Source organism: Syngnathus acus, chromosome 19 (assembly GCF_901709675.1).
Source record: "Syngnathus acus chromosome 19, fSynAcu1.2, whole genome shotgun sequence".
NCBI lineage: Eukaryota > Metazoa > Chordata > Actinopteri > Syngnathiformes > Syngnathidae > Syngnathus > Syngnathus acus.
This window is the reverse complement of record NC_051103.1, coordinates 2,134,753-2,161,170: the sequence shown is the minus strand read 5'-3', so window position 1 is coordinate 2,161,170 and position 26,418 is coordinate 2,134,753. Positions and strand designations below refer to the sequence as shown.

General features: G+C 51.6%; 1 protein-coding gene across 6 annotated transcripts; it reads left to right on the top strand.

Moving 5' to 3' along the window:
- Window positions 1–1,222: 1,222 nt before the first annotated feature.
- LOC119138227 (glutamate receptor ionotropic, delta-1-like) lies at window positions 1,223–25,795 on the top strand. 6 transcript variants are annotated; one of them, XM_037278088.1, is made up of 18 exons: window positions 1,224–1,691; window positions 3,701–3,856; window positions 13,715–13,999; window positions 15,668–15,873; window positions 16,825–16,878; window positions 18,337–18,510; window positions 18,624–18,785; window positions 18,855–18,974; window positions 20,109–20,210; window positions 20,327–20,449; window positions 20,513–20,587; window positions 20,671–21,013; window positions 21,158–21,296; window positions 22,581–22,776; window positions 22,836–23,002; window positions 23,269–23,515; window positions 24,108–24,240; window positions 24,385–25,795. In XM_037278088.1, the coding sequence occupies exons 1-18, from the start codon at window positions 1,604–1,606 to the stop codon at window positions 24,789–24,791; spliced, it is 3,177 nt and encodes a 1,058-aa protein (XP_037133983.1). In that variant the 5' UTR covers window positions 1,224–1,603; the 3' UTR covers window positions 24,792–25,795. The 6 variants fall into 6 exon arrangements, with proteins under 6 accessions (XP_037133982.1, XP_037133986.1, XP_037133984.1 ...); XM_037278087.1 differs by having other exon boundaries at window positions 1,223–1,691; window positions 20,327–20,587; XM_037278092.1 differs by lacking the exon at window positions 13,715–13,999.
- The last annotated feature ends 623 nt before the right edge of the window (window positions 25,796–26,418 follow it).

Sequence of the window (26,418 nt, the reverse complement as noted above, 5' to 3'; positions counted from 1 at the left end):
GTCAGCATATTCACACACTTTGATTGTGTTGAGTTTTTTGTGCTCTCATATTATTATTGTGTTATTTGTTCTGTGTCTTATGCCGTATTTTGTGTTTACTGCAGTGACGTGACGTTTTCTCGTGTATGTACTGTGGACACTTTACGTTGGTTTTTACCTTGTTTGCGGCAACGGGAAGTAGGAAGTGAATATAATGAAGCGCGCCAAAAACGTAGGTGTACGAGGGTGTGCTAGGTACAATAAAGAAGGGAATAGCATCGTATCGTGTTGTATCTCAAGAAAAATGGACAACGAAAAGATGGAGAAAAATATGGGAATCTTAAATAGACTGATAGACTTTCATTTCGGGGGCACAATGAAAGCGCTGGATCCAAAAATCTTTCTCGAGGAAGAAAGGAGGATGAATTTTGTGTATAAATAATCAGGATTTTTGGCGAGTAAAATGTTGCTATATTCTTAAATAATATTGCAATTTTACTAGGTTCTTTTTTATGTTTTTTTTTTATGTGTGTCGCAGCTTTATCTTCAGTAGAAGTTTTATAGCTATAAAATAGTTATTTATGGTTGGATTGATTCAGGCGGAGCACGACACGTGCATGCGCGTTTGCTTTGTTGTGGGGGCGCGGACCACCAGGGGGCAGCAAAAGTCACGTTAGTGTGCTCAGGTTCATTTCCGCAGGTAGCGCTTGTTTTCCTTGTTCCTTGTTTTCCTGGGCAGGTCCAATTTCTAACCCAAATTGGATTGTTTTTGAGTCTGTTGTTTTAAGAATGTATTAGCCTGTGGCCAGCAGAGGGAGCAAGGCTCCACAAATCGCCAACAGCGTGTGAGCGCGTTGCTGTAAAGTTGACACAGTGAACTGGTTCATATATGAGGAAGGTGTCAAAGGTCACGCGATGACATCAGCTCCCCCTGGAAGCTGATGATTCTGTTTTTTGTTGTCATGGTAACCACTTCCTTCCAAGTAGCGGTCCAGGATTTTTATTTTTTTGGGCCAACATTGGAGTGGTCGCCATCCAAGCACAAGTCACACAAACATTGAGCGGACTTGACAGTGGACCCAGACTGGACCCCTGCAGAACTAAGCTGCTCTCAAGGAGCATGGTTGTTAATGGCGACCTTTCCGTTGTGCCCCGCCACTGGCTTGCGACCAATCACGGGATTACACTTCCCCTTGCTCAAAGTCAGTGAGAGAGAGAGAGACAGACAGAGAGACAGAGAGAGAAAGGACAGCGCTAGAAAAAGAGCGTCTGCGTGCAGAGCCCCCTTCCCGCTCTCACTCGTCAGTGTAGCAAAGGCGCAGCGTGCGGAGCAGAGCTCTTGCCTGCGCCTCCTCCTCCTCCTCCTCTTCATCCTGGTGGCTCAGCTGCTTTTCTTCCTCCGCAGTCCGGAAGCTGCTTCTCCTTCTCGTCGTCCTCCTTCGTCACCTTCTTCTTGTTGCTCTTTTTTTCCTCCCACTCGCTGCAGGCTCACTTTGGATCGCTTTCCTTTTTCTGCCCGCTTTTGCCTTTTTTTCTCTTGGTCTTCTTTTTGCGCACTGAGGACGCGGCGTCGGCGGCTGGCGTCGGCGTGCGTGCGTGCGCGCGCGCGGGCGTGCACGCGGCCATGGCTCCCCGCATGCTGCTTGCGCTGCGCGCGTGCTTGCTGCTGTTTCAGGGAGCGACGCTGCACGCCGACTCCATCATTCACATTGGTAAGGCACCCGATAGCTCCCTTTTGTCTGGGGTTTTTTTTGGTGGGGGGGGGGGGGGGCTTGTGATACGGTCCTGATGCTGCCTAGCGAGGGGAGGGGTTGATGGGGTGCAGACCGCCCCTTCACTGGTGCGCGATGAGGAAGACAAGCTGTTGCTCATTCATTGACGGGACAGTCGGCTTCATTCAAAGCGTGCATGGCGACCTTCGTGGAATCCAAACATGGAAAGAGTGCGTCGTGTTGACGTTGGAGTGGGTGCAAACGTCAAACATAGGATGCAAAGCCCTGACCTGGCACCTTTAAGTGTTAAACGGGCAGCTCGGGGCAATGCGGCTCGACGAAGCACGGCAACTGGCTGTGCCGACCTGAAATGTGCCGATCTGAAATGTGACGTGTGTCAAATATGAGGCGCAGACGGACGGAAATGGCGTGAACCTAAAATCTGATGTCAAGTGCAGGACGTTGGGCGCATCCGTGATGACGGATGTCCAGTGCAGTTTTGAGTTTTTCCTTGCCCTTTTGGGAGCTTAAGATCAGGGGATGCTTTGAGAATAATTGTCAATTTTTGTCTATGTGAAGCCCTTTGAGACTGCTTGTGATTTAGGGCTATACAAATAAACTTGACTTGACTTGACAGTGGGCATTGTTAGATGTTCAAGCTGGTCGACATTTCAGGAACGTCAATATGTTCCAGCATGCTCGTGTCCAGGCACCACGACATCAATCCATCAACAAAGTGCCACCACATTTCCTTCTGTCAGAAGTCACGTGATGCCTATGAGGTGCAGAGGTTTCTCGTTGTCATGGGAACCGCTGCCTCTTGTTTAGGCAAGCAAACGTTGTGAGCTGATGACAATGATTGGTAACGCTCATTGCCCGCCGTGGACGGGTCACCGCATCTGGCACAAGAGGAGCGGTCGTCTGCGCAAGCGACTCTTCCGCTACTTTTACTCAAGTAACTCAACTTTTTGGATGAGTCCTAATTGTCGTAAGGTCACAGGGCACATGAGGACGAAGAACGAAGCGGTCCTTCCTCCATGTCTCTCTCTCTTTTGGCCGAGTGAGCAAAGCGAGACTTTGAGCGGGACGTGCGCCACATCTTAAGCCGCCCATGACAAAGAGGACAAACGGCCACTGTTGGCGCCTGGCGAGATACTCGCGCGCACTTTGTCATCAAACGCACTTTGAAAAAGGGGCGGGGTTTGCACAGGAAGCGCCTCCGCGAGCGACGCGCGCCGATCTGGTTTGCTGCGGCGAGTGGAGCTGGAAGGGAAGCCGGCGAGGCATCAAGCGCCCACCACAAAGCGCCCACTTGTCAGTCACGTGATGCTGCCCTGCCAGTGATGACATCGCACTTGGCCACTTATAAACCCAGTGCTAAAACACACACACACACACACACACACACACACACACACACACACACACACACACACACACACACACACACACACACACACACACACACACACACACACACACACACACCAGTGAGGAGGAAAAAAACAAGAGTCAGGTGTCAAGCCAATGGGATCAAAGTCTTTGGACAAGATGGTGGCCGACGGGGATGCGTGGGACGAGAAGGAAGACGCCTTCATCTCAGTCAACGCAAGCAACATGACGATGATGTGGATGGCGGCTCATTTCCCGCTGATGGATGCCCCGTGACGGTCCATCACCGGCACCAATGCGGCGCCGTCACCCAGTTGAGGAGACGCATTTGGGCCGCCGGCTCTTGTTGAGAAAACCTCGACACAAGAACAACAAAGCTCAACACAAGGACAAGACGTTGCCGTCAAGATCTGACGAGGAAGCGCCCGAAGGCGCTCGCCAGCGACCGTCAGACGGCATTTGAAGCTTCGCTCGGCGCTCGTCTGACAAATAACTGCCGAGTGACCGCAGCTGTGTCCAAAGGCTCTGCGGCTAGCGTAGCTCTGGTTCTGTTGAGAGACGGGAATGTGCGGTTCTACTTATTGGGCCGTCGTGACGCTCTCTTGCGTTCTCTTTAGGTGCGATCTTTGAGGAGAACGCGGCCCGGGACGACGAGGTGTTCCAGCTGGCCGTGTCGGACCTCAGCCTGAGCGATGACGTGCTGCAGAGCGAGAAGATCACGCACTCCATCAAGCTCATCCAAGCCAACAACCCTTTCCAGGCCGTGCAAGAAGGTAAGCGGCCGAGGTTCCGCTCCGAGTTCTGACGCCAGTTGGGGTTTCGCCCCCCTTTTAGCGATGCCTGTGGTTGCTTCTGGTTCTAGTTTTGCTTTTAGGAAATATCATTGTATAGCCTCGGGGTTTGGTCGTAGTCTCGGCTTTGCTTTTACTTCTGGTTCTGGTTCTATCTGTGTACCGACATTGGCCCCCCCCTCGCTCCCTAATAAGCCGCTTTGTTTGACCAAGATGCTGGTTAATAGTCGGACTAACGAGGCCAATCGTCAGAGTGTTATTCATGTGCCACCGTGCCCAATTAGGTCCAATTAGTAGAAAAGTGAAATCTTTCTTTCCCTGCCAGCGCTTGTATGGTGTTGTCCAGCTTAGCACGTTCCCACATTTCTCTTTTTCCTCCTTAATGAGCGTGTCCTAAACCTCAAATACAATATTCTCGATATTTGGAGAGCAGGCGGTATTGGCGCGCGTCAATGTAAACAGGGCTCGATATTGTCTTGTAGGAGCGATGCAAAATGGATGACATCACCGTGCCAGCGTGCAGGGGCAAAATGATTTGGCTGCAAAGTAGCACCTTGCAAACAGCCCGCGGCCGGAGCGACTCCGAGAACGTGGCCTGACCTGATTTTGACAGCCGCGAGCGCCGCGAGTGCTGCGTGACTCCTCAAATTTGAGGTGGCGGAATCTAAAGCGTCAATCTCGGCGGAAGGTCTGAAATTGTCGCTCGGTAAGACGCCGTGTCCCACTTTCCGCTCCCGGTTCGCTCGCGGCGGTCGTTTGCGTCCACTGCCGGCCGGCCGCCTCTCGAGCTGAGAGGACTCGGGCACCTGACGAGTAGCACGGCACGCGTGTCGCGGCGCCACGCAACTCCCAGAAGAAACGCAAGAAATGAAAGCTGGCGTGCCCGGCTAATAAGGACTTGTGTCGCTTTGATGCGCCATTGATGAATTATGAAGAAGCTTTGGCCGCCACCTCGTTGAGCGTGCCGCAAAACGCCGCCGCTGCTTCGTTACGCCATCGTCGCGCACAAAAGAAGCAAAACACGTGGCGGCGTGTTATATCCAGTGAGTGTTACCATGGCGATTTGAGACGACGTTCGGTACCCAAAACACCAGTCAGAGTGTTGCCTGCACAAAGCAGAGGGAGCATTTGGTCCTGGATGTACAGTGCCTTGCGAAAGTATTCGGCCCCCTTGAACCTTTCAACATTTCGCGACATTTCAGGCTTCAAACATAAAGATATAAAAGTTTAATTTTTTGTCAAGAATCAACAAGTGGGACACAATCGTGAAGTGGAACAAAATTTATTGGATAATTTAAACTTTTTTAACAAATAAAAAACTGAAAGGTGGGGCGTGCAATATTATTCGGCCCCCTTGCGCTAATATGTTGTAGCGCCACCTTTTGCTGCAATTACAGCTGCAAGTCGCTTGGGGTATGTCTCTATCAGTTTTTCACATCGAGAGACTGGAATTCTTGCCCATTCTTCCTTGCAAAACAGCTCGAGCTCAGTGAGGTTGGATGGAGAGCGTTTGTGAACAGCAGTCTTCAGCTCTTTCCACAGATTCTCGATTGGATTCAGGTCTGGACTTTGACTTGGCCATTCTAACACCTGGATACGTCTATTTGTGAACCATTCCATTGTAGATTTGGCTTTATGTTTTGGATCATTGTCCTGTTGGAAGATAAATCTCCGTCCCAGTCTCAGGTCTTTTGCAGACTCCAACAGGTTTTCTTCCAGAATGGTCCTGTATTTGTCTCCATCCATCTTCCCATCAATTTTAGCCATCTTCCCTGTCCCTGCTGAAGAAATGCAGGCCCAAACCACGATGCTGCCACCACCATGTTTGACAGTGGGGATGGTGTGTTCAGGGTGATGAGCTGTGTTGCTTTTACGCCAAACATATCGTTTTGCATTGTGGCCAAAAAGTTCGATTTTGGTTTCATCTGACCAGAGCACCTTCTTCCACTTGTTTGGTGTGTCTCCCAGGTGGCTTGTGGCAAACTTTAAACGAGACTTTTTATGGATATCTTTGAGAAATGGCTTTCTTCTTGCCACTCTTCCATAAAGGCCAGATTTGTGCAGTGCACGACTGATTGTTGTCCTATGGACAGACTCTCCCACCTCAGCTGTAGTTATCTGCAGTTCATCCAGAGTGATCATGGGCCTCTTGGCTGCATCTCTGATCAGTCTTCTCCTTGTTTGAGATGAAAGTTTGGAGGGACGGCCGGGTCTTGGTAGATTTGCAGTGGTCTGATACTCCTTCCATTTCAATATAATTGCTTGCACAGTGCTCCTTGAGATGTTTAAAGCTTGGGAAATCTTTTTGTATCCAAATCCGGCTTTAAACTTCTCCACAACAGTATCTTGGACCTGCCTGGTGTGTTCCTTTGTCTTCATGGTTCTCTCTGCGCTTTAAACAGAACCCTGAGACTATCAAAGAGCAGGTGCATTTATACTGAGACTTGATTACACACAGGTGCATTCTATTTATCATCATCAGTCATTTAGGACAACATTGGATCATTCAAAGATCCTCACTGAACTTCTGGAATGAGTTTGCTGCACTGAAAGTAAAGGGGCCGAATAATATTGCACGCCCCACTTTTCAGTTTTTTATTTGTTAAAAAAGTTTAAATTATCCAATAAATTTCGTTCCACTTCACAATTGTGTCCCACTTGTTGTTGATTCTTGACAAAAAATTAAAATTTTATATCTTTATGTTTGAAGCCTGAAATGTGGCGAAATGTTGAAAGGTTCAAGGGGGCCGAATACTTTCGCAAGGCACTGTACAAGAAGAAAACGGGGTCCGACGTTCAGGCCCAGTACCCGCTCGGGACCGGCCAAACGTAACCGGAGCCAAGCGGGCGCCGTTCCCGGCGCACATGCTGCCTCCCCTCCTCGGCTTGGCCCATCACGGGCCTTGCCGAGCGGAAGCGACAAGCCCCGGCAAGTCATTATCGGAATGTCCGGAGTGATCCGTCAAAACGCAGCAACCCCCCCCGACGATTGCGCCGCGTGAATGCGGCTGGCAGGAAGGAAGTTAGGTGAGGAGAAGATGGCTCGCTCGGACAGTCCGACGTGATGTGACATCACACATGTCCAAGCCGTCATATGGCTCAAAACACAACTCTTTCCATTCAAATGAAAGAAAACGACACAAATCCATTCCAGCAAAAAAACAAAACAAAACAAGGACCAGTTTGTAATGTGTTAACAAGCCGCCAAAATGAAGGCTCGTGCATGCGTGCTGTCCGAGCCATGCATGACTGTTTAGTCTGTTACCATGGTGATGTCGCCATAGAGATGAGACCTGGTGAGGCGGAGGGAGGGAGGTAGCACTTTTAAACATCATTATTTCTAAGCCCGTAATTAAGAGTACAAATTGCACAGTCTCATGTCATGAATTGGTGTAAACAGCGCTTGCTTGTTGAAAAACAACCTCTGGTGAAACGCTAATGCTAATTTCCACTTCTGATGCATTAGCAAGCTAGCTGCTTTGCGCCTGAGGTTAGATGCTCTGTCATCTGCAAATCAAGCCCTCAAGGGTACAACTCAGGACAGTGTGTGTGTGTTTTTTTTGCTGACATCAGCAAAGTCTCTCAATGCTAATGGACAGTGTCATCACACTCTGCTGTGATTGGATAACAGATAGTGTGTGCCTGTGTGTGTGTGTGTGTACACGCGGACACACACACACACGTAGTCTGCTCCTACATCCTAAATAAGCTGCGGGTGTATGTCTAAAAAGATTGGTCGCAAGGAAAAGGAGACCAACGTTTGTCCTCCAGATGGAAATGGCACCGATTTAATTTGGCCTTGGATTGGTCGCCGGTCAATGTCACAATGCACGCAGACAAAAAATGTGTCCGGTCGTCAGACAAGTTCAAGTTGTGTTCAAGGAGTGGACCGGTCGCCGCTCAATTGTTCTCGGCTGCTGTCTTCTCGCTCGTGTTTCTCCTCTTCTCGTTTGTGTTTTGGTAGGAGCTCCTCATGAAATATTCACAAGGCCCTCGGGCGCCTCGGCCCGGCCCGGCCCGTCTGCTGCGGCAGATCTCGCTCGTGCGCGCCGTCTCAACGTCGGCGACAAAAGCGCCGTGTTATCGCCGTGACGATCGGGCCCGCACGACTGGGATGGGGAGGGGAATGGTGCACGGCGACCCGGGCCGACCCCTCCATAACAAGGGGAGGGGCTGGAGTGGATCAATGGCAGGTGGCTCGACTCTTGATGTGCACGGGGGAGCAGCGGCGACGTGCCGCATGCGCTCGCTTAGCGCCGCTTTACGGGCGGACTCGTTTATCGACAAGCAGATGCCAAAAGCGTCTGGCCTTTCAATAATGCACACGTCAGGCTTTTATTGTCTTTTGTGTCACTTGCAAGCAGACGGCGTGTGTCTCCATTCATTTTGCACGCGGCCGTGCAGGCGCTGGCGGCCGTGTACTTTTGCCAAGCCGTAAGCAAAGGCGCAGCCGTAATGAGGTCTTTTCTACCTCTGTGCCGGCCGCTTTTGTTCATCGCCATTGTGAGCAGCACGTCAGACCGGCCGGACTAATGAGCTGAAGAGAGACACATTGAGCGGACACATTGAGCGGACACGACACCTCTTTTGTTCTCGCAAGCAGCCACTCATTTGGTGGCTTTTATCCATTCGAGCAAACGTGATCCAAAGTTTCCCTTTGTTGTAACATCCAAGAAATGCTGGAGTGGTTGGCACGGAAGCCAAACGCACAGTGAATGAAGGACCGGTCGCACTTGATTGTGACTGATTTATACTCATTTGCAGGACCATCCAAAATAAGCAGTAAATTGAAGGATTCTGTTGGATTTTGTCCACAATTTAGGGAGCGCGCTATCTTCGCCTCACAGCAAAAGCCATTGCCAATCACCTGTTATCCAATTTACTCACTGCGTGCTCGTTTGATTTCTTCAGATTTAGGAAAATGCTAAGACACTGAAGCAGAAATTAGACTTACACAGCTTGGTTGAGTTCAATCACAATTCTTGTTAAGAAAGCTCTGTTTTCAGGAAAGTACAATACAGCGCTGGGCCTTTCAAGAGCAGAAAGTTTCCATTCAGAAAAGGCAACATTCGGCGGCTCGGTGGCGCACTGGGTAGCACGTCCGCCTCACAGTTAGGAGGGTGCGGGTTCGATTCCACCTCCGGCCCTCCCTGTGTGGAGTTTGCATGTTCTCCCCGGGCCCGCGTGGGTTTTCTCCGGGCACTCCGGTTTCCTCCCACATCCCATAAAAAAACATGCTTGGTAGGCCGATTGAAGACTCCAAATTGTCCCTAGGTGTGAGTGCGAGTGCAAATGGTTGTTTGTCTCTGTGTGCCCTGCGATTGGCTGGCAACCGGTTCAGGGTGTCCCCCGCCTACTGCCCGATGACGGCTGGGATAGGCTCCAGCTCTCCCGCGACCCCCGTGGGGACTAAGCGGTTCAGAAAATGGATGGATGGAAAAGGCAACATTCAAGGTTCTTTGGTCAGCTTATATTCATTTGCACATGCCAGTGTGGGCCGAGTTTGATGGGTGATGAGTCAGGGGGTGTGGCAAGTTCGCAGGAGAGTTTGATTCCATGGGAGTGGGTGCTGGTTCGGTGAGAGCTGGTTCCGTGGGGTTGGGTCCTGATTATGGGCGATTCGATGTGTGTGGGGGCTGTTGTTTTCCTTCCGTCTCTCAGCCTTGACGATCATCTTTGGCTGGGTTCTTGGCTGTCTCCCTCTGGCAACTGCTGGTTTTATCTCCAAGTGACCTTCCTGTAAACATTCTCCTCCATTCTTGCACATACACTGTCGCACCTCATCCATTCATCATTGTTTCAATTATGTAAGCTTTTGACTGTGACATCATCAATTTATTATTAATCATGCTTTCAACCATATCTTTTCTTTGTTAGGCAAAATATTTCCCTCTGTCCAGAACGTTCAGTAGCAATCGAAAACTGGCGTCTAGCATTAGTCAAAACATAAGATACAATCAAGTACTGAACATTTTTAGACGACTTTGGCAGTGTCCGTGATTTAGAAAATCATCAGGCATGCATTAAACAGTTCCTTAAGGGTCATTTAAGCTATTCATGCAATATATCAAAAAACATTTGTTATTTCAAAATGCTCAGAAATACATATCAGAAAATCATCAGGCATGCATTAAACAGTTCCTTAAGGGTCATTTAAGCTATTCATGCAATATATCAAAAAACATTTGTTATTTCAAAATGCTCAGAAATACATATCAGAGCATAAAGTTATAAAAACCTTTGTCATTACCCCCTATCAAAAATGTCTAGTTATGTCTTCGTTGATTTGGTGTGTAGGTATAATTATATGCTTAAAATGTTTATTTTATTGATTTAATATGTGAATATACTTTTCTGCTGATGTACTTTATTCAATGAGGTTGGAGCATATCTGTTTTTGTAGCTAGGCAGGACTTTTTGTATTTTGACCCCATTCCTTCAATTCCCACCACGGTGCCTTGCTTTTTTTTTTGTGTGGCGCCATGGCACTTTGTTCTCTTTTATCTCGCAGCGACGCGATAAGAGAGAACACACAGGACATATTTAAGTTTATCTCGACACTAGCAAGGGGGAAAAAAAAGACCACAAAAAGTGTGACGGGGAGAAGAAAAACAGCGTAGGTTGAGCTGAATAATGAGAGTTTCTCAGACAAAAGCACTAAATGCGGCGAAGAGCCAACGTGCGGACAAGCGAGGGAAGAAATTGAATGCAAATGGCTTGAAGGTGAGACACCCCGCCCCCATTAAAAGTGGCCAAAGGGGCCAAAGACAAAACAAAGAGTGCAATAAAATTAAATGCTAATGCTAGCCACCAAACGGCTGCCTAATGGACAGATATAGCGGCTTGTTTGTTGATGAAGAATGCAGTGCAATATGGAGCAGTCCTTTGTCCTTTTCCCTGGACTTGTCTTCATCACCTTCATATTCTCCAACAACACCTTGCCATGGAGCTCCTCTCGCTAATTTTGGGAGTCAAATGAATGAGAAATTCAATCTTGATTTATTTAAAAGCAATCTCTCAAATGTGACAGCTGAAAGCTGTACTTTTTAAAACATGGCCTTAAATAATTCAATTTCAATCATTTATTGAAAGAAATCCGACCCAACTTTGACACTGCGGCTTTTCTCACCGCATTCTCGTGACGTGATCACGTGTGCATGTTACCTTTCACGTGTTTACATGCTAGCATTCACGTTGCCCACTTCATCCAGGAGCTGTTATTGGATGTCAGCGTTAAGCCGCCGACTTGGCTGCACTGAAGGCGACAAAATGGCGTCAAGCCATCGTTTTTGTCGTCGCCGTCGAGAAAGCCTCGCGTCAACCGATGGGCTCGCCGCAACTCCTAATGGCCTTCGTAATCAATCGGCTGTCGTTTTGCTCATTTGAAATCCAATTACCAACCGGTGCGTGTATTGATGATGGTGCGGGTGTCGCTATGCGTGCGAGCGAGCGAGCGAGCGCCGTACCGGGAAGTTGAAAGAACGAATTTGTGTTGGCAGGGGCAATTTATTATTGCTCTTGTCTGCGTACAGAGATTGGAAAGCTCACTATCTCACTCAAACACACACACACACGTAGTGGCTAAGGTCAATTTGGGTGTCAGTGAATGCGGATAATCTAGAAACAAGGCAAGTGGCCAGGGGATGTTTCATCCACACGCATGCCCATACGTGTGTGTGTGTTATCAGCAGCAGCCTGCTGGCCTCGCCCCAAAGTCCTTTCAGCCTCTCTACTTTCATATTTTGCCCTCATGACAAAATAAAAGCAGAGAAAGATCAAGCGCTCTTCCACAGACATGAACATGCGCGTGTGTGTGTGCGGGTGACAGCGGCCCGGAGGCTCCACCAACTTTGAATCTCTTTTCTTGAGGCAGCCAAACGCCAAACGGATCATTTCACGTTCTGGCCCAATTGCGTTAGCCGTTAGTTTAGCATTTTGATGTGGCAACCAATGACGAAAGGAAGCGCCATGGGCAAGCGGCAGGCAGGCCCGAAATGTCTCTTTGAATACGACGTCTATTGTGTCCAAACGGTTGCGAATATTTTTAAACATTTTCTCGATTGCAAACCTGAAAAAAAAAAGTATATTTGAAGTGTGCTAAATGAAAGAGGCTTGGAATGATACAAGGACCAAAGAGGCCCAAAATACTCCACAAGCTCTTGAAGATGTTGACAAGTGGCGCGTAAAAATAGAAGCGGCGCGGCGAGCCATGGCAAACTTTTTTTGTGCTGGCCCTTTGGAGTGCATGAAAGTGAAGCTGCACGGCCTTTTTCCTGGCCGTGGCGTGGCATGCTGCGTCCCTACACGGGTCGCACCTCATCAATAAGTCAACAAAAACACCAAAGGCCAAATGACAAAGAAGGAAAAGCCCGAAAGCCAGAGGAAGGTCAAAGTCGGCAGTGGCTGCGCTTCTCATCACGCCCGACTTTGATCAAGTTTTTCTTTAAAATTGTGTGATTTTTCAACGAGAGCCAGAAGAAACACGACAGGCAGTTGAGGGAGGGTCACACGGTCTCCCGTCGCCATCAAAGCGGACGTCAGTCAGCGCCGGTTAAATTTAGCGCACGTGCACACACGCACACTTACTTATTTAGCATTTCATACCACTTGAAACCTTACTTTTTAAGTTGGATGCACCCTGATGGTGGTTTTTTTTTTCCCCCAAAAATTATTTCAAACCGCCTTTTTAAATTGCTTTTTCTGGCTAGCATAGCAGCTAGCGTCTGCTAATGAGCTGCAGGCTCCAAGTTTGCTGAAAAGCGGCTCATAAAAGTGCAGCCGTCAGCGATTAGCCCAAGCGGCCAAATGACATTTGAAAAACGGGACGTCGCGCACGCAATGCAACGCAGAGCGCCGCTCTTAACAAACAAGCGTCGCGTGCAAACATGTCACCTCTGCTCTTGCTCACGGAAACCAGGCGGCACTTTGTCATGTGCTCCCCAGGAAACACAAACCGCTGCCAGTCAGATTTTGCGCTAGCTCCTTTACCGCCAACTTACCATTTTGTTAGCGGGCGAGACTTTGACTTTCCATTTGCTATTGTAATCTCTCCCGTGCGCTGCAGCAGCAACAGCGGCAGCAGCAACAGCGGCAGCAGCGGCAGCAGCCATAAAAAGAAGACATGAATACATAAAGAGCCAAGAGGCCGTCGCTGTGCGTGTGTGCTCCTTGTGTGGCTGCTTTGTCGCATGCAAAAAAGCCAAAAGAGCGAGACAATTTGATGTTTGACATTTGAAGAGCACCATTTCAGTGGCCGCAGCTCGCAAATTATCAAAAGGCCGCTCAGTCAGATAGCTAGCGCATTGTTTTGCTGCAGTCCTTTGAGTGCCCTCCGTCTGTGTGTGTGTGTGTGTGGTGCAGTATGCAGATATGCCCCCTGTTGTGTACAAATGAACTACAACTCTTTGCTTTGTCCATGGCTGCTCTCCACGCCTGTGCGTGAGTCGTCATGAGGTGGTGATTAACAGCTGTGAGCTTCAACTAGACTTGAGAATCATCACCTTGTTCAAGATCTTTTTGTTTAGTGTGTGTGTTTGTGTGCGCCATCTCTGCCATTTCACTTCTTATCGGCTCAAGCGGCATCTTCATGGAGCGCTCGCTCTCGTCAGCGACGGGCCGGCTGGCCTCGATCCGTCTGGCTGGAAAGACCTTTTGGCCCGGCGTGTCCGTCCGTGCGAGGGCCGAGCGAGACGTTACACAACCGAGCGAGCGTCTGCGTGCTATTTTTACTTTTCTTGTGTTCCAATAGATGTTTAGACTGACTCTAAGAAAATGTGGGGATCAACATTTAGTTCATGCTTGCGCACCTTTGTTTTGTTTTGTGTGTCGGGCCGCACGCAGCCTGCGAGCTGATGAACCAAGGCATCCTGGCGCTGGTGACATCCACGGGCTGCGCCTCGGCCAGCGCGCTGCAGTCGCTGACGGACGCTATGCACATCCCGCACGTGTACGTGCAGAGGAACGGCGGCGGCTCGCCCAGGACCTCGTGCCAGCTCAACCCCAGTCCGGGAGGGCGCGGGTACACGTTGGCGGCCCGCCCGCCCGTGCGCCTCAATGACGTCATGCTCACACTGGTGGAGGAGCTGCGCTGGCAGAAATTCATCGTCTTCTACGACATCGAGTACGGTACGTGACGGGCGCCGTGGATCTCCGAGCGGGCCAAATTTGAGCCTGAGCGTGACGGCCGGCGCAGTTGAGAGGGAATCTCACGCATGAACGTACTGCCTTGCACTTTGGGAAAAACGCCTTTCGCCAGCTGCCGGTTGCATCACCCTGGGGACGGCGCCGAGGCGCTCATGCGAAGGGCGCTCGCTCGCCCTCTGCCGCCAGCGTGTCAGATGCTTGTGGCCTCCCTCGTGCACTCTTGAGTTGGAGTGTTCGCGCTCCTTCGTGTTAGTTGGGAGTGAAATGGACTTGGCGACTGGACTAGCAGACTTGACTTGCTGTGTACGTGTCTTGATTTTTTTCAAAGCAGCCTTTTGTTTTCAAGGATTTTGCCGTGGCTTTTTCAAGCGCACTTGAAATAAGAGCGAGGCTCCCTCGTGCACGGAGCTGGTCGAGCCGGTCGAACCACGCGCCACGCTACATCTTCATAAATGTATTCAGCACATTAGCCTGACATAGCGTCACGCTAACGCGCCAAGACGGCCGCGCCCGTCCATCGGGATGAGCGGAGATGGATGAAAGTCTCGCTTTGGCCTCGCCGGGCTCTCGCTTGCTCGCTCGCCTGGCTCTCGCTCGCTTGCTCGCCTTTCGTGTCTTGAGGTGAAGAGCGCGAGGAGACGGGACGTCCATTAGCGGCACGTTGGCCTTAATTGAAGCCCACCAGCCAATTAAATCACCGTGAGGAGAAGATGGCAAGAGCATGCACTCGAATGAAGCGACGCTCCGTTCGTTGCCGCCCTCCAGTAGAGCGCGGCGCCAATCTGCTTTCCGGCGCTGACCTTTTAATGGAATGCTTTACGTGTTAGCGGCCCTCGCAAACAACCCTGCCGCTAAAGTTCACGCATGCAGGTAATTCTTGCTTAATTGTCTTTGGGACCAAGGAGACAGACAATTGGCCTGCGTGTGCGTGCACGAGTCCAAACGTCAAATCAGCAGATTGCAATTGAATGAGGGAACTGGCAGGTCGCCATTTTGCGTTATGGTTGAGCAACCTGTGATGTCCTAGCGACGGCGACATCACAGCAGATGAAAGTGGAACAACCGCAGTGGGTTGTTGGCGTCAGCTTGTAGGCCGGGCACCTCGGCGGGCAGCTTGACTGACGGCTGACAGGTGTCTTATCGGCTCACTTGTCCCCCGCTCGGCTGAGAGGCCGAGCCGATCGACGCCGACAAACCGATGGGGTCGGTGGCCTCAAATCTCCTCTGACGTCCTTCTTTGCCAGATGGAAGACAATTAGCGTGACCCGAACGCAACGCTGCTACTTGCTAGACAGATGACTGACAATTTATTGCTGAATTCATGGGTGTACCGAATGAGGTAGCCACCATGGCAAAATCTGAAATTCAGATTTTAGCAGTCATGAAGGTCACGCGGCAAGCGCTGTGCATTTGCCCGCCGGCGCGTTTGATTTACGTCGGGTCTGAGACGCACAGGGGGACGAGATGGAGGACGGTCGCGATGCGCCACCGACACGACGTCAATCCCGTGCTGATTTCCGTGGCGCACGACGACAAGACAAGATTGGACCGGACGTTTGCGCGGGTCTCGATGGACAGAAAATACACGAATGATGGATAGATTCCGATCTCTTTGTCAATGAAAAAAAGCCTGTGCGTCTTCCGTTGCAGACATGCGAGGCCTTCAGGGTTTCCTGGACCGGGCGTGTCGAGAAGGTCTGGACGTGTCTCTGCAGCGGGTGGACAAGAACATCAGTCAGGCCTTCAGCGACCTGTTCACTTCCATGAGGACGGAGGAGCTCAACCGATACCGCGACACGCTGCGCCGCGCCATCCTGCTGCTCAGCCCGCGTGCCGCACACGCCTTCGTGCAGCAGGTGGGCAAAATGTGCATGTCAAATGTTTGTTGAGCGCAAGACCCATAGACATGTTGCTGTGCGCATGCTCTAAGCCCGACACAAATTTCAGATTGCCGTATGTACACTTTGGAAGCTGTAGTCTGTCTGCAGCCATATTGTTTGGGAGCGTCAATCAGACACTCAGGCACCACGCGCATGCACACATTGGCACCAAACACAGGCACAATGTTAGATGCATATTCGTAGGAGCAGGATAGAAGATGCCTCAGGGTGGTGACAAGACACACACACACACAGTGTTGCATACAAATGGTCAGGAAGCTGGATGGCTGGTCTCTTAGCAACAGACTGCTAGAGGCGCTTGTAAGATCAGCGTAAAAATGACACCTCATCAGTCAGTCAGTCAGTCAGTCAGTGTGACTGTGGGCACGTGCGTATCAAAGTGCATTTGTGTGCATTCACATGAATGTAAAGTCATGACTCAGCACTTTTGCTGTGGTTGTGTGTGAGTGGTTATGCGTGTGTGTGTGCACGCACATGTGAGAGTGTGTGAACGTAGTCATGACTCATGTTCTATTAATTTGTAGTCTATCAGTGATTGGCTGGTGCATGTTGCTTCCATTTTCATGGTAACAATGCAAACAATGCGCACATGCGTGCATCGGTGCGCTGAGGGCTTGGGTGGCATTAGATGTGCCAGGGTATTGTGTCATTTGCATCCACTCACAGGTGTGTTGGCTCTCCTTGTCTGTATTTGTATCGCCATGGCGACCCTGATGGCCTCCCTTCCACCTGAATGCAAATGGGCCGCCGCCGGCTGGCCTGATGCTTAGCAGGTTGAGAGCAGACAAACCGCAGCGACGAATCGATCGATTTGACCGAGTGTCGGGTGTCGTGACTTTTGCCGGCCGTGTGAGGCTTGTTTGCGTTTGGTGTGTAACAAATGTTCTGCTTGTGTCATGTGCGCAGGCGGTGGAAACCAATCTGGCCTCCAAGGACAGCCACTGGGTATTTGTCAACGAGGTACGTCCTTTTATGACATCATCAACGCCGTTGCGGTCACGCTGTGATTTTTCTCGCCGTCTGCTCTGCTTTGATATTGCAAGCGTCAATGTTTGCAGTCAATTAACAGTGTCAATGAGCGTGTTAGCGCATGCGTGTTTTGCCACACACTGCGGGCAGAATCCCCCTTTTGCGACAACAGCTTCAAAGTGACGCTTTAACTAATCACACGGAGCGTTTGCTAATGAACATGAAGAGTGAACGCTCCCCCCGAGACATTTCAGAGGCTTTGCATTTCTTCATGAAAATTCTTGGAGAAAAAAAAATCAAAACAAGGTTGACTGATAGCAATGGGGGGCAAAACGCTGAGCATTCTGAGTGTAACACGCTAATGCTGGAGCTTTAAAAGTAGCAACAATGATCATGCTAACAGAACAGAGCCTTGAGGAATGCCTTTGGGTCAAGTCATCCAATTTTGCTCAACGTCTGATTGATGACTGCAGTCTTTGTGTGCTGAGCTCTGCTAACAAATTGACACAATTGAAAGGATCCCAAAGTGTAACGTAGCTTCCAAAGCAACTCATATTTTAGGAGACCCCTAACCACCTCCGAGTGACCAGCGTGAGGCTTTGAAGTGCTAATGAGATAATTAGCGGACAAAAGGTAACTCGCCGGGCTCCTGAGCCGCCCGCGTCCACTCGCTCATCCGTCTTCCTCCGCTCGCCTTTCAACCGCCAACGCCTGCAGGGGAGAACAATCGCTAACTCAAAAGGGAGCGGGATTAAGAGGTGAATGTCTCTTTCATCAACAATTAGCTGCACAATAGTGGCATGAACTGGAAAAATAACATGTCTGCCATATTTCAAGAACAAACTGTGACCCCCCCCCTTGCAAAAAAAAATGTTGCAGTGATTTTGTTGCGTGTTAATAGCCACAGCACATCAACACATCAAAGCATCAACACGTTATGCTCGAGTGCGTTTGGCCCAAAACTGCCCGCCTTTTATTTTCCTCGAGATGAGCCAAACACATTAGCTTCCATTTGCTGCAGCCAAATGGATGCTAATGCGCCCATTTGTTTTTTTTGTTTTTTTCACGCTGCGAGAAATGCACTCCATCCATAGTGTACGTGCACGTCAAGCTACATGCTAGCCTGCCGCGAGCTAAACCTTGGTGCGCGTCACATCTGGCTTGTCTTCATTATTTGAGGCCTCCTCAAGTCTTTTACTCTTCAAGAACCACTCAGATCCATTTACGAGCGGCGCGTGTGCTCAAAGGGACCAAACTCATGGATTTTTTTCCACGAGGAAATCTTTTATTGAGTTTTCAGTGATGCGGCTGAGGTTTACTAGAAGATGATAAAAAAAAGAAAATCCATATTTGTATTCCGGTCGCTGTGATAAGGTTCAGCCTCGGGCTCACGTCACGTGACTTGCGTACGCTTTGCAAGGCATTTAACCAATCTTCCGGCCGCTGCAGGAAATCAGCGACGCTGAGGTCCTGGAGCTTACCGACGGCGCGCCGGGGCGCATGACGGTCGTCCGGCAGATTTTCCCGCTGTGGAAAGACGGCGGCGCTCGATGCGTCAGACACAACCATCGCATCTCGTCGCTGCTGTGCGACCCTCGGGAAGGCTACCTGCACAACCTGGAGGTAACGGCTAAGTTGGCTTTTGTTTGAAAATGTAGCTGGATCTCCTTCGGCCTCCATGCAGAGCACAAGCTGTGGCCCTCAAAGGCACCTTCCTCCCTTTGGTGTCCCGCCAGGTCTCCAACCTGTACCTGTACGACAGCGTGCTGATGCTGGCCAACGCTTTCTACAGGAAGCTGGAGGACAGGAAGTGGCACAGCATGGCCAGCCTCAACTGCATCAGGAAGTCCACCAAGCCCTGGAACGGAGGCTGGTCCATGCTGGAGACCATCCGGAAGGTTGGTGACCGAGCGTTTCTTGTGTGTCGAACGTTAAGCGCTACAGTTGAACTTGTGCTGCGTCGCCAGGGCAACATCACGGGGCTGACGGGCACCATGGACTTCAAGGATGCCGGGGCCAACGCGCACGTCCACTTTGAGATCCTAGGCTCCAGTTTCGGCGAGACCTTCAGCAAGGACATCAAGCGGGTGAGCCGACCCAGGCGCTAAAGTGTTTGGTTGCTCAAAAGTCACAGCGCCGCCAAGTGGTGTATGTGGCACATTCTCACGCACACACACTTAAGCATTCTACTACTTAGTATGAATGCGCACATGCATTTTCATTGCTGCTTGCTTTCATTAAATACGCACGTGTAATTGACACCCTGTCTCATACGCATGCAAAGCCATTTCAGGGATTTAGCATCTTGTGGGGTCCACGTGTCAGTACGCACGCACACACACGCAAGGTTACTGCAGTAATGAAGATTTAATCATCTGGCCTCTCACTTTGAGTTATGAGTCCCTGTGTACTTTGTAATGGCCGCGGTCTTCACGCATACACGCACACACGCGCACTTAATCGAGCACTCACGAAAACACACACATGCACAAAGACAGATTGTCGTTATTAGCATGCCGCTGCTCGGTCCATGTGGCTTCATTAATATGCATGCGCATTAAAATGTTCACGCTCATTAATATGCATGCTGATTAAGATGTCAGCCTGTGGTCAGATGGCTTGATTAAATCCAGTAGCTCGCCACTCATTTGTTGTGCTCCTTTTGACTCGTGCAGATGAAGCGCGTCCTAATCAATCACGCCGATCGGATTGGGAAGGTTTGGGCCTTGAACCTTCTGAGCGGCAACAATGTGGCTGTGAGGAGCTAGCTGCATGTCTGCCTTTTGGCCCGGCGCGGGCGGGCGTCGCTTTGGCGCTGCCATCTCATCTCGGCTAGCGTGTTTTGGCTAATTAGCGCCGGTCGCTTTGCGCTCATCTTAACACCGGGCGGCGCGGTCATTAAGGAACAATAACGGCCGCGCGAGCGCCGACTGCATTAGCTAACGAGGCTAATTAGCTCCCTTCGCACCACGTTGCCGTCGACAGCGGCGCGCGCCCCGCTTATTAGCCGCGGTGGCTAATGCGCACTTTATCTTTTCTTGCTAGTGATCACAATTAAGACAAAGAGCACCGAAAGGCTAATGGCGCCCACGTCACTGGCACAAACTTTGAAACGCCGTCAATTGAATAGCGGGAATTTTACCATCTTGTCGCCATGGCTACGGCCGTGCGTTTGAATCCTGGCCGCTGCTGACCTCCTGTCTTGTTTTTCTTCTGGGCAGTTGGCCACGTGGGACCCGGTGCGCGGCCTGAACGGTAGTTTGAAGGAGAGCCGCATCGAGAGCGGCATGCAGGGAGTCACCGTCAAAGTGGTCACCCTGCTGGTACGCACTTCATTTTATCCAATGCGCTCGTCAAACACAACCACAAAGACAAGCAAAAATTCCCACCTCATCCCAATAGTTGTCGTAAATGTTGACCCGAGCGACCGTTTTGGCAGGAGGACCCGTTTGTGATGGTCGCGGAGAACATCCTGGGCCAGCCCAAACGCTACAAAGGCTTCTCCATTGACGTGCTGGACGCTTTGGCCAAGAACCTGGGCTTCAAGTATGAGATCTACCAGGTGAGCGCCCCCCCCCCCCTCGCTGACTCTGCACTTTCTGAAATGTTGATGGCGGTCCCGCAGGTGTCGGACAGCAAATACGGGTCTCAGCTTTCCAACGGCTCCTGGAACGGGATGATCGGCGACCTGATCAACAAGGTGAAGCCCTCGATGCCGCCGATGGCGTCCGGCCGTCTTTTGCCGTGGGCAAATAAGCGAGCGTAAATGCTGTGTTGGCGCAGAGAGCCGACCTGGCCGTGTCGGCCATCACCATCACGCCGGAGCGCGAGAACGTGGTGGACTTCAGCAAGCGCTACCTGGACTACAGCGTGGGCATCCTGCTAAGGAAGCCCGAAGAGAAGATCAACATCTTCTCGCTCTTTGTGCCTTTCGACTTGGCCGTGTGGGCCTGCATCGCCGCCGCCGTCCCGCTGGTGGGCGTCCTCATCTTCCTGCTCAACCGGCTGCAGGCGCTGCGCTCGTCGGCTGCCCGCAACGCGCCGCCGGGCCAGCCTGCCGAGGGTTCGGTCGCCGGATCCCTGCACGGCGCCGTCTGGATCGTCTACGGGGCATTTGTGCAGCAAGGTCAGCTCCGTTTGTCTGTCCTGGTGCGTTTTTTCCACCATCAAGCGCCGTAACCAAATCTGTCATTGGTGGGGGCGGTGCCATAAAGAAAAGCCATAACATGTGCCTCCCCTCGCTGAGCTTGGCCCGCCCGTGTGTTTGCAGGCGGTGAAGGCGCGGTAGGCTCGGTGGCGCTGAGGATCGTCATGGGCAGCTGGTGGCTCTTCACGCTCATCGTATGCTCGTCGTACACGGCTAACTTGGCGGCGTACCTGACCGTGTCCCGCATGGACCACGCCATACGGTAAGCGCCTCCTTGGCCCTCTTGGAATGGCAACGCAAACACACTGCTGAACATGCACAAATCCACAGCAGGAGCTCCTAAATGGAACGGACTGCAAAGTTTGAAGAAAAAAAAAACAAGCCCCCCGGCGTAAGATGATTCATATGAAATTGAGCAGATGCAAAAAAGTGAAGAGGAAGTGCCTCTCCGTTTTGGCTTGACGCAGCAATTGTGGCTGGCGTGCCGCTTGGACACGGGAGACCTTTGCTTACCTAGTCGGACTGTCCCTTCGCTGGCACACGCCGGCGAGCGTCCCGGGCGCCGCCCGCCCCACCCGCCTGTCGCCTCGCGTCATAGTTATTTGTCCACCGGGTAGAGATGCACCGATCCGACTTTTTCAGTTTCGATACCGATACCGATGCCGTGGTTTTGCGTATCGGTCGATACCCGATACCGATCCAATATTATGGTTGACTTAACAAGCTACATACCTCTACATGTGGAACAGAAAAGACTAAAGGCAATGGCATCAGGCATGACTACACAGTTCATTCCTAAGACAAAATGTAACAAGATAAAGCAGATTCATGCAATGAACTATTTATTTGTAACATAAATTGTGCAACAGCAGCAATAAAGTGTATCAGCATTTAAATTCAAGTAAATTAGGATACAAACTTCTTAAAAAAAAAAATACAAATGTTGCAGCTGAAACTGCACTGGGCAAATATAGAAAGGGTGATCAAGCACACAGTAACCAAATATTAAAATAAATAGTAAACATGTAAACATTAGGTGCCGTTCCACATCACTCATGACCTGTTGATGCTCTAAATGCTCATTTAAGCAGCAATGAGAAGTGCTCCCTGAAAACAAGCTCCGCTTAGTACTAGTACTATACCTGGCAGTACTACCACCACCCCTGGCAACATTAGCTTTGCGGACATTACAAACTGCCGTCGAGCTAGTTGGCGTGTTCAGTTTAAAGTACCTCCACACAGCTGACTCTTTCGTTCGCTCCATGTTTGCGTTTGTTTAGAAAACTCTCGTGGCATGCGGCACACGTGCTGCTGACGTATGACGTAGCCGCGTCCCGCGGCACACGTGCTGCTGACGTATGACGTAGCCCGCGTCCCAATAGATTAAGGAAAGGATCGGCTCACAGATCGGCTGCATTTTCCGATACCCGATCCATCAATTTTGTTGATATCGGGGCCGATATCCGATCCAGATATCGGATCGGTGCATCTCTACCACCGGGTGGACTGACGTTGATTAAGGTGTGCCGCGGTTGACCCATTGCAGGTCCTTCCAGGACCTGTCGCGGCAGATGGAGGTGGACTACGGCACGGTGAGGGACTCGGCCGTGTACGACTACTTGCGCAACAAAGGCACCAACCCGCTGGAGCAGGACGGCACCTACGCCGAGCTGTGGAGGACCGTCAGCAAGAACGGCGGCCTGGAATTCTCCGTTTCCAGCCCCTCGGAGGGCATCCGCAAGGTGGGTGTCGCCGCCGATGGCGCTCTCCTGTGAGATTGTGAGCACGTGTGTCGGCGCAGGCCAAGAAGAGCGCGTACGCCTTCCTGTGGGACATGGCGGCGTTGGAGTACGCAGCGCTGACGGACGACGACTGCGCCGTCACCGTGTCGGGCAGCGGCGTCGGCAGCAAAGGCTACGGCATCGCCTTGCAACACGGCAGTCCCTACAGGGACCTCTTCTCACAAAAGTAAGCCATCGGGTGCCAGAATGTCAACTCATCATCTGAAGTGTTGTTTTTTTGTTCCGTGTGTGGCCGTAACGACCTCAAAGATGCTCACCGCTGAGAAGGATGCAGAGCTCAGACTTTTTTCTCACATCTGAGAAAAAAGCCGCGGGGTGAAAAATGTGCCGCGTGAAAACAAGTCAAAGTCAGCCAAGCTGCCAAAAACAAGTCGACGTGTTGGTCACGCTCGGCTTTGCGGGACAATTCATGCGAGCTTTCTTCTTTGACAGGATCCTGGAGCTGCAGGAGAAGGGTGACCTGGACGTCCTGAAGCAAAAGTGGTGGCCCCGCGCCGGGCGCTGCGACCTGAGCGGCCACGCCAGCGCGCACCCGGACGGCCGCTCGCTCAAGCTGCACAGCTTCGCCGGTGTCTTCTGCATCCTGGCCGCCGGGCTGCTGCTGGCCTGCCTGGTGGCCGGCCTGGAGGCCTGGTGGGGCGGCCACGGCTGCCGCCGACGCCGCCACGCGCCCAAAGAGGTGAGCCAGCTGCCCGCCAAGGATCTCGCCCGAGCCCCGTCTGCTTCCTTTTTAATCTGCCGCCATTTTGCATGTTTTCACGGCATCATTTCACGGCACCCCTCTGCCCGCCCGAGGCCTCGCTCGTCTTTACAAGCCGCCGACGCGCCGCTCGCTCGCCTCCTCTGCGGCTTTATCCTTCCTTTTTTATTCGCCTCGGTCGGCCGTGAAACACGCTGAGTGTCTGGGAATGTCCGACACGTCTTCATAAAAGCCTTCCTAAGATCCCTTTTATCGTCTTTGCAAACTCCCGCGCTCATCCTAAGATCCTCGTAACGTCATCATAAAAATCGGACGTGAAGTTTGTTTGCGCAACGTCACTGGCAGATTCGGACACAAGTAGTGATTTGCCGCCACGTTGTCGCATCGACAGGCAGTTTTAGAATCTAGTTTCTGGCTGGAGCTCAGCATCGTCTTATCTTATTGTTGGGGACCTTTTCGGGTGGCGGCGGGTCCCTCAAGTGGAGTGCGAGCAGCCAAACGCTCATCTTGAGTGGCAGACGGCTACGTTGTCTCCTGCTGTGTTTGACGCTGGCTGTGTGCTGTCGTGCAGGTCGCTAAGGATTACGGGCTGGCTTTGGTTTCGGGTCCGTTGACTTATAGTGACTTTTCTCCGTCCGAGGGGAGGAGGGACGTTTGGCCAGACGCAGGGAGAGGCTGGCAGCCAGCGCTTGCCGTTGGCACAGGTCAGAATAGAGCCCGCCTTCATTCAACTCGTACTTCGGTGGCCGCGTTTGATTTCAAGTGCTCGGGCGTCGGCGGCGGCGAGGGCGGCGGCCATTGCACGCGTGCAAGCGACAAAAGCTCAGCCTCTGTGTCCCTCCTCGTAGGACAAGGAGGTCAACCTGGAACAGGTGCATCGGCGTATGAACAGTCTTTTGGACGAGGACTTGGTCCACAAGCAGATTCCCGGCCCCTCTATCGAGATATCTGCGCTGGACATGGGCAGCGTGGCGCCCGGCCAGGCGGGCCTGCTGCCTCCGGGCCTCTCTGTGACCACCTTCCTGCCCAGGGAGGGGCCGCCGCCGCCGCTGCCCGTGAGCCACCCTCACCTTGGGGGGACCCTGGGCCGGACGCCGCCCCAGCTGCCTGGCCAGCACCCTGGCAGCGGCGCGCTGGCGCCCCAGCTGGTGGCCAGCATGCAGTGCAAGCACAGGGCGCCCAACGGGGGGCTCTTCCGCCAGAGCCCTGGCAAGGTGGCACTCTACCAGGCCGGACCCCTCACCGCAGCCATTGATGCCACCCACAGCACCTCCATTTAGGCTGACCAGGTGTTTTTCTACACGCCGCTCGCCACTTGACTTTTCTGCTGCTGTAAATTGGTGTATATAACAACAAGTGGGCCCCAAATGTATTTTGAATATTCTCCACTTTTCAACTCGCATTCTACAAAATATATTGTGTATATAAGGCGTGCATATACGGATCTCAATATAGCCACCAGAAGTTTTCTAACGTTAGTCCAACACGTGACAGAAGCTAAATTTACGGTGATTGTTTTCTCAATGGCTCCAAAAAAAGTAAGCGCTTTCCATTCGCCGCTCCGCAATTGTTTTTGTACGTCACCGTCGCCATGACGACAGACAGATTTAATCCCAATCGTTATCTTTAATCAAAGTTCATCTTGTTTCATTTCCTCCCCCTAATCAAAAAGTCAAACTTCATTAGATGCTAATGTTGGCACGGGTCAGCGTTATTTGATCTCAGGCGATGATGCTCGGCTCTGGTTGCCGTGACGACGCTGCTCCGAACACACGCAAAAAAAACAACCTTTTTTGGTCTGAATGGAGTGAAACAGACGAGAGTCGACCGTCTGGCCGCCGTTCCCGCTCCTCGCCTCCTCCATCGTGAGTCAAAGCTTCGTTGGGGCCGCCGGGCGCTTTTCTTCACTGCCGTGTGCTGGAAAGGTTTAGCTTAGCATGCTAAATGTCTGCAATCTTTCTCACTCATCACAGGCGGGCAAACGTTGAATGGCGACAGCTGGACTATTCTTTGAGGTGTGGCCTTGTCAAAATGTTTTTTGTCCACTTTGTGGTGCGCCCACTCACAAATGTTAACGCACCTACATTTTCCAGCCGAAGCAGTCCGGTCGCGTGCGTTCAACTTTTGCTTGACGTCGGCTGGCTGGCTGTCGGGAGGCCGCCGCCCGCTTGTCTTTTGTGCTCCAACGGAGGACTTTAATTTATGGCCACGCCGCTCGGTGGACTTTCTTATCTTTAATAAAGAAGTATGTTTACAACACGGCAGGCTGGTCTTCTTTTGAGCGGCCTGACGTTTCCTTGCGGCTCGTCAGCTGTCCTCTGCCCTCGCGCTCACCGGCGGACGCGGCCGCTGACTCGGCAGATGGCGTGTGCAGGGGCGCGTGCAGAATATTTTCAGGGGGGTGGCCAGGGTGACGACACACCTCATTGAGGGCTTTGATGACTCCCAATTGTGCACAACGTCGCGCTCCTAATCAGGCGAGGAGTCTTCATCAAAAGCAGCGTTGGGCTGAGCTTCATTTGAGACGTGGCCACGCGGTCGCTCGCGCTCACGCCTCCCGCTCTGGCGACGGCAGCCGGAGCCCGTAAAAGTCGGTTCGGTCCGGTCGCGGCGGAGCAGTTATGGGCCGAGACGCCGCCTGCTCGGGAGACGGGTCAGTGGCGGTGCGATGGCGAGGAGCTCCGATTAGCTCTGAAAGCGCGCGGCGTGAAATGAAAGCTAACCATAAATATGCAAATGTGATGAGAGTTCCGCGCTGCTGCTTTGGCGTAATGATGGCAACGCTACAGTGGCGCCTTCAAATCAGTTCCTCATTGAAATGCAACAAGCAGGGAGGGACTTCCAATCCAGGAAAGAGCCAAAGAGCGTCCGCTCGCTCGATA

Excerpts from the sequence above, each read along its gene's own strand:
- LOC119138227 (XM_037278087.1), top strand. The coding sequence starts at position 1,604 with ATGGCTCCCCGCATGCTGCTTGCGCTGCGCGCGTGCTTGCTGCTGTTT. Across the intron at positions 3,857-13,714 it reads TTTCCAGGCCGTGCAAGAAG|CCTGCGAGCTGATGAACCAA; the intron begins GTAAGCGGCCGA and ends GGCCGCACGCAG. Across the intron at positions 22,777-22,835 it reads CCTCGGAGGGCATCCGCAAG|GCCAAGAAGAGCGCGTACGC; the intron begins GTGGGTGTCGCC and ends GTGTCGGCGCAG.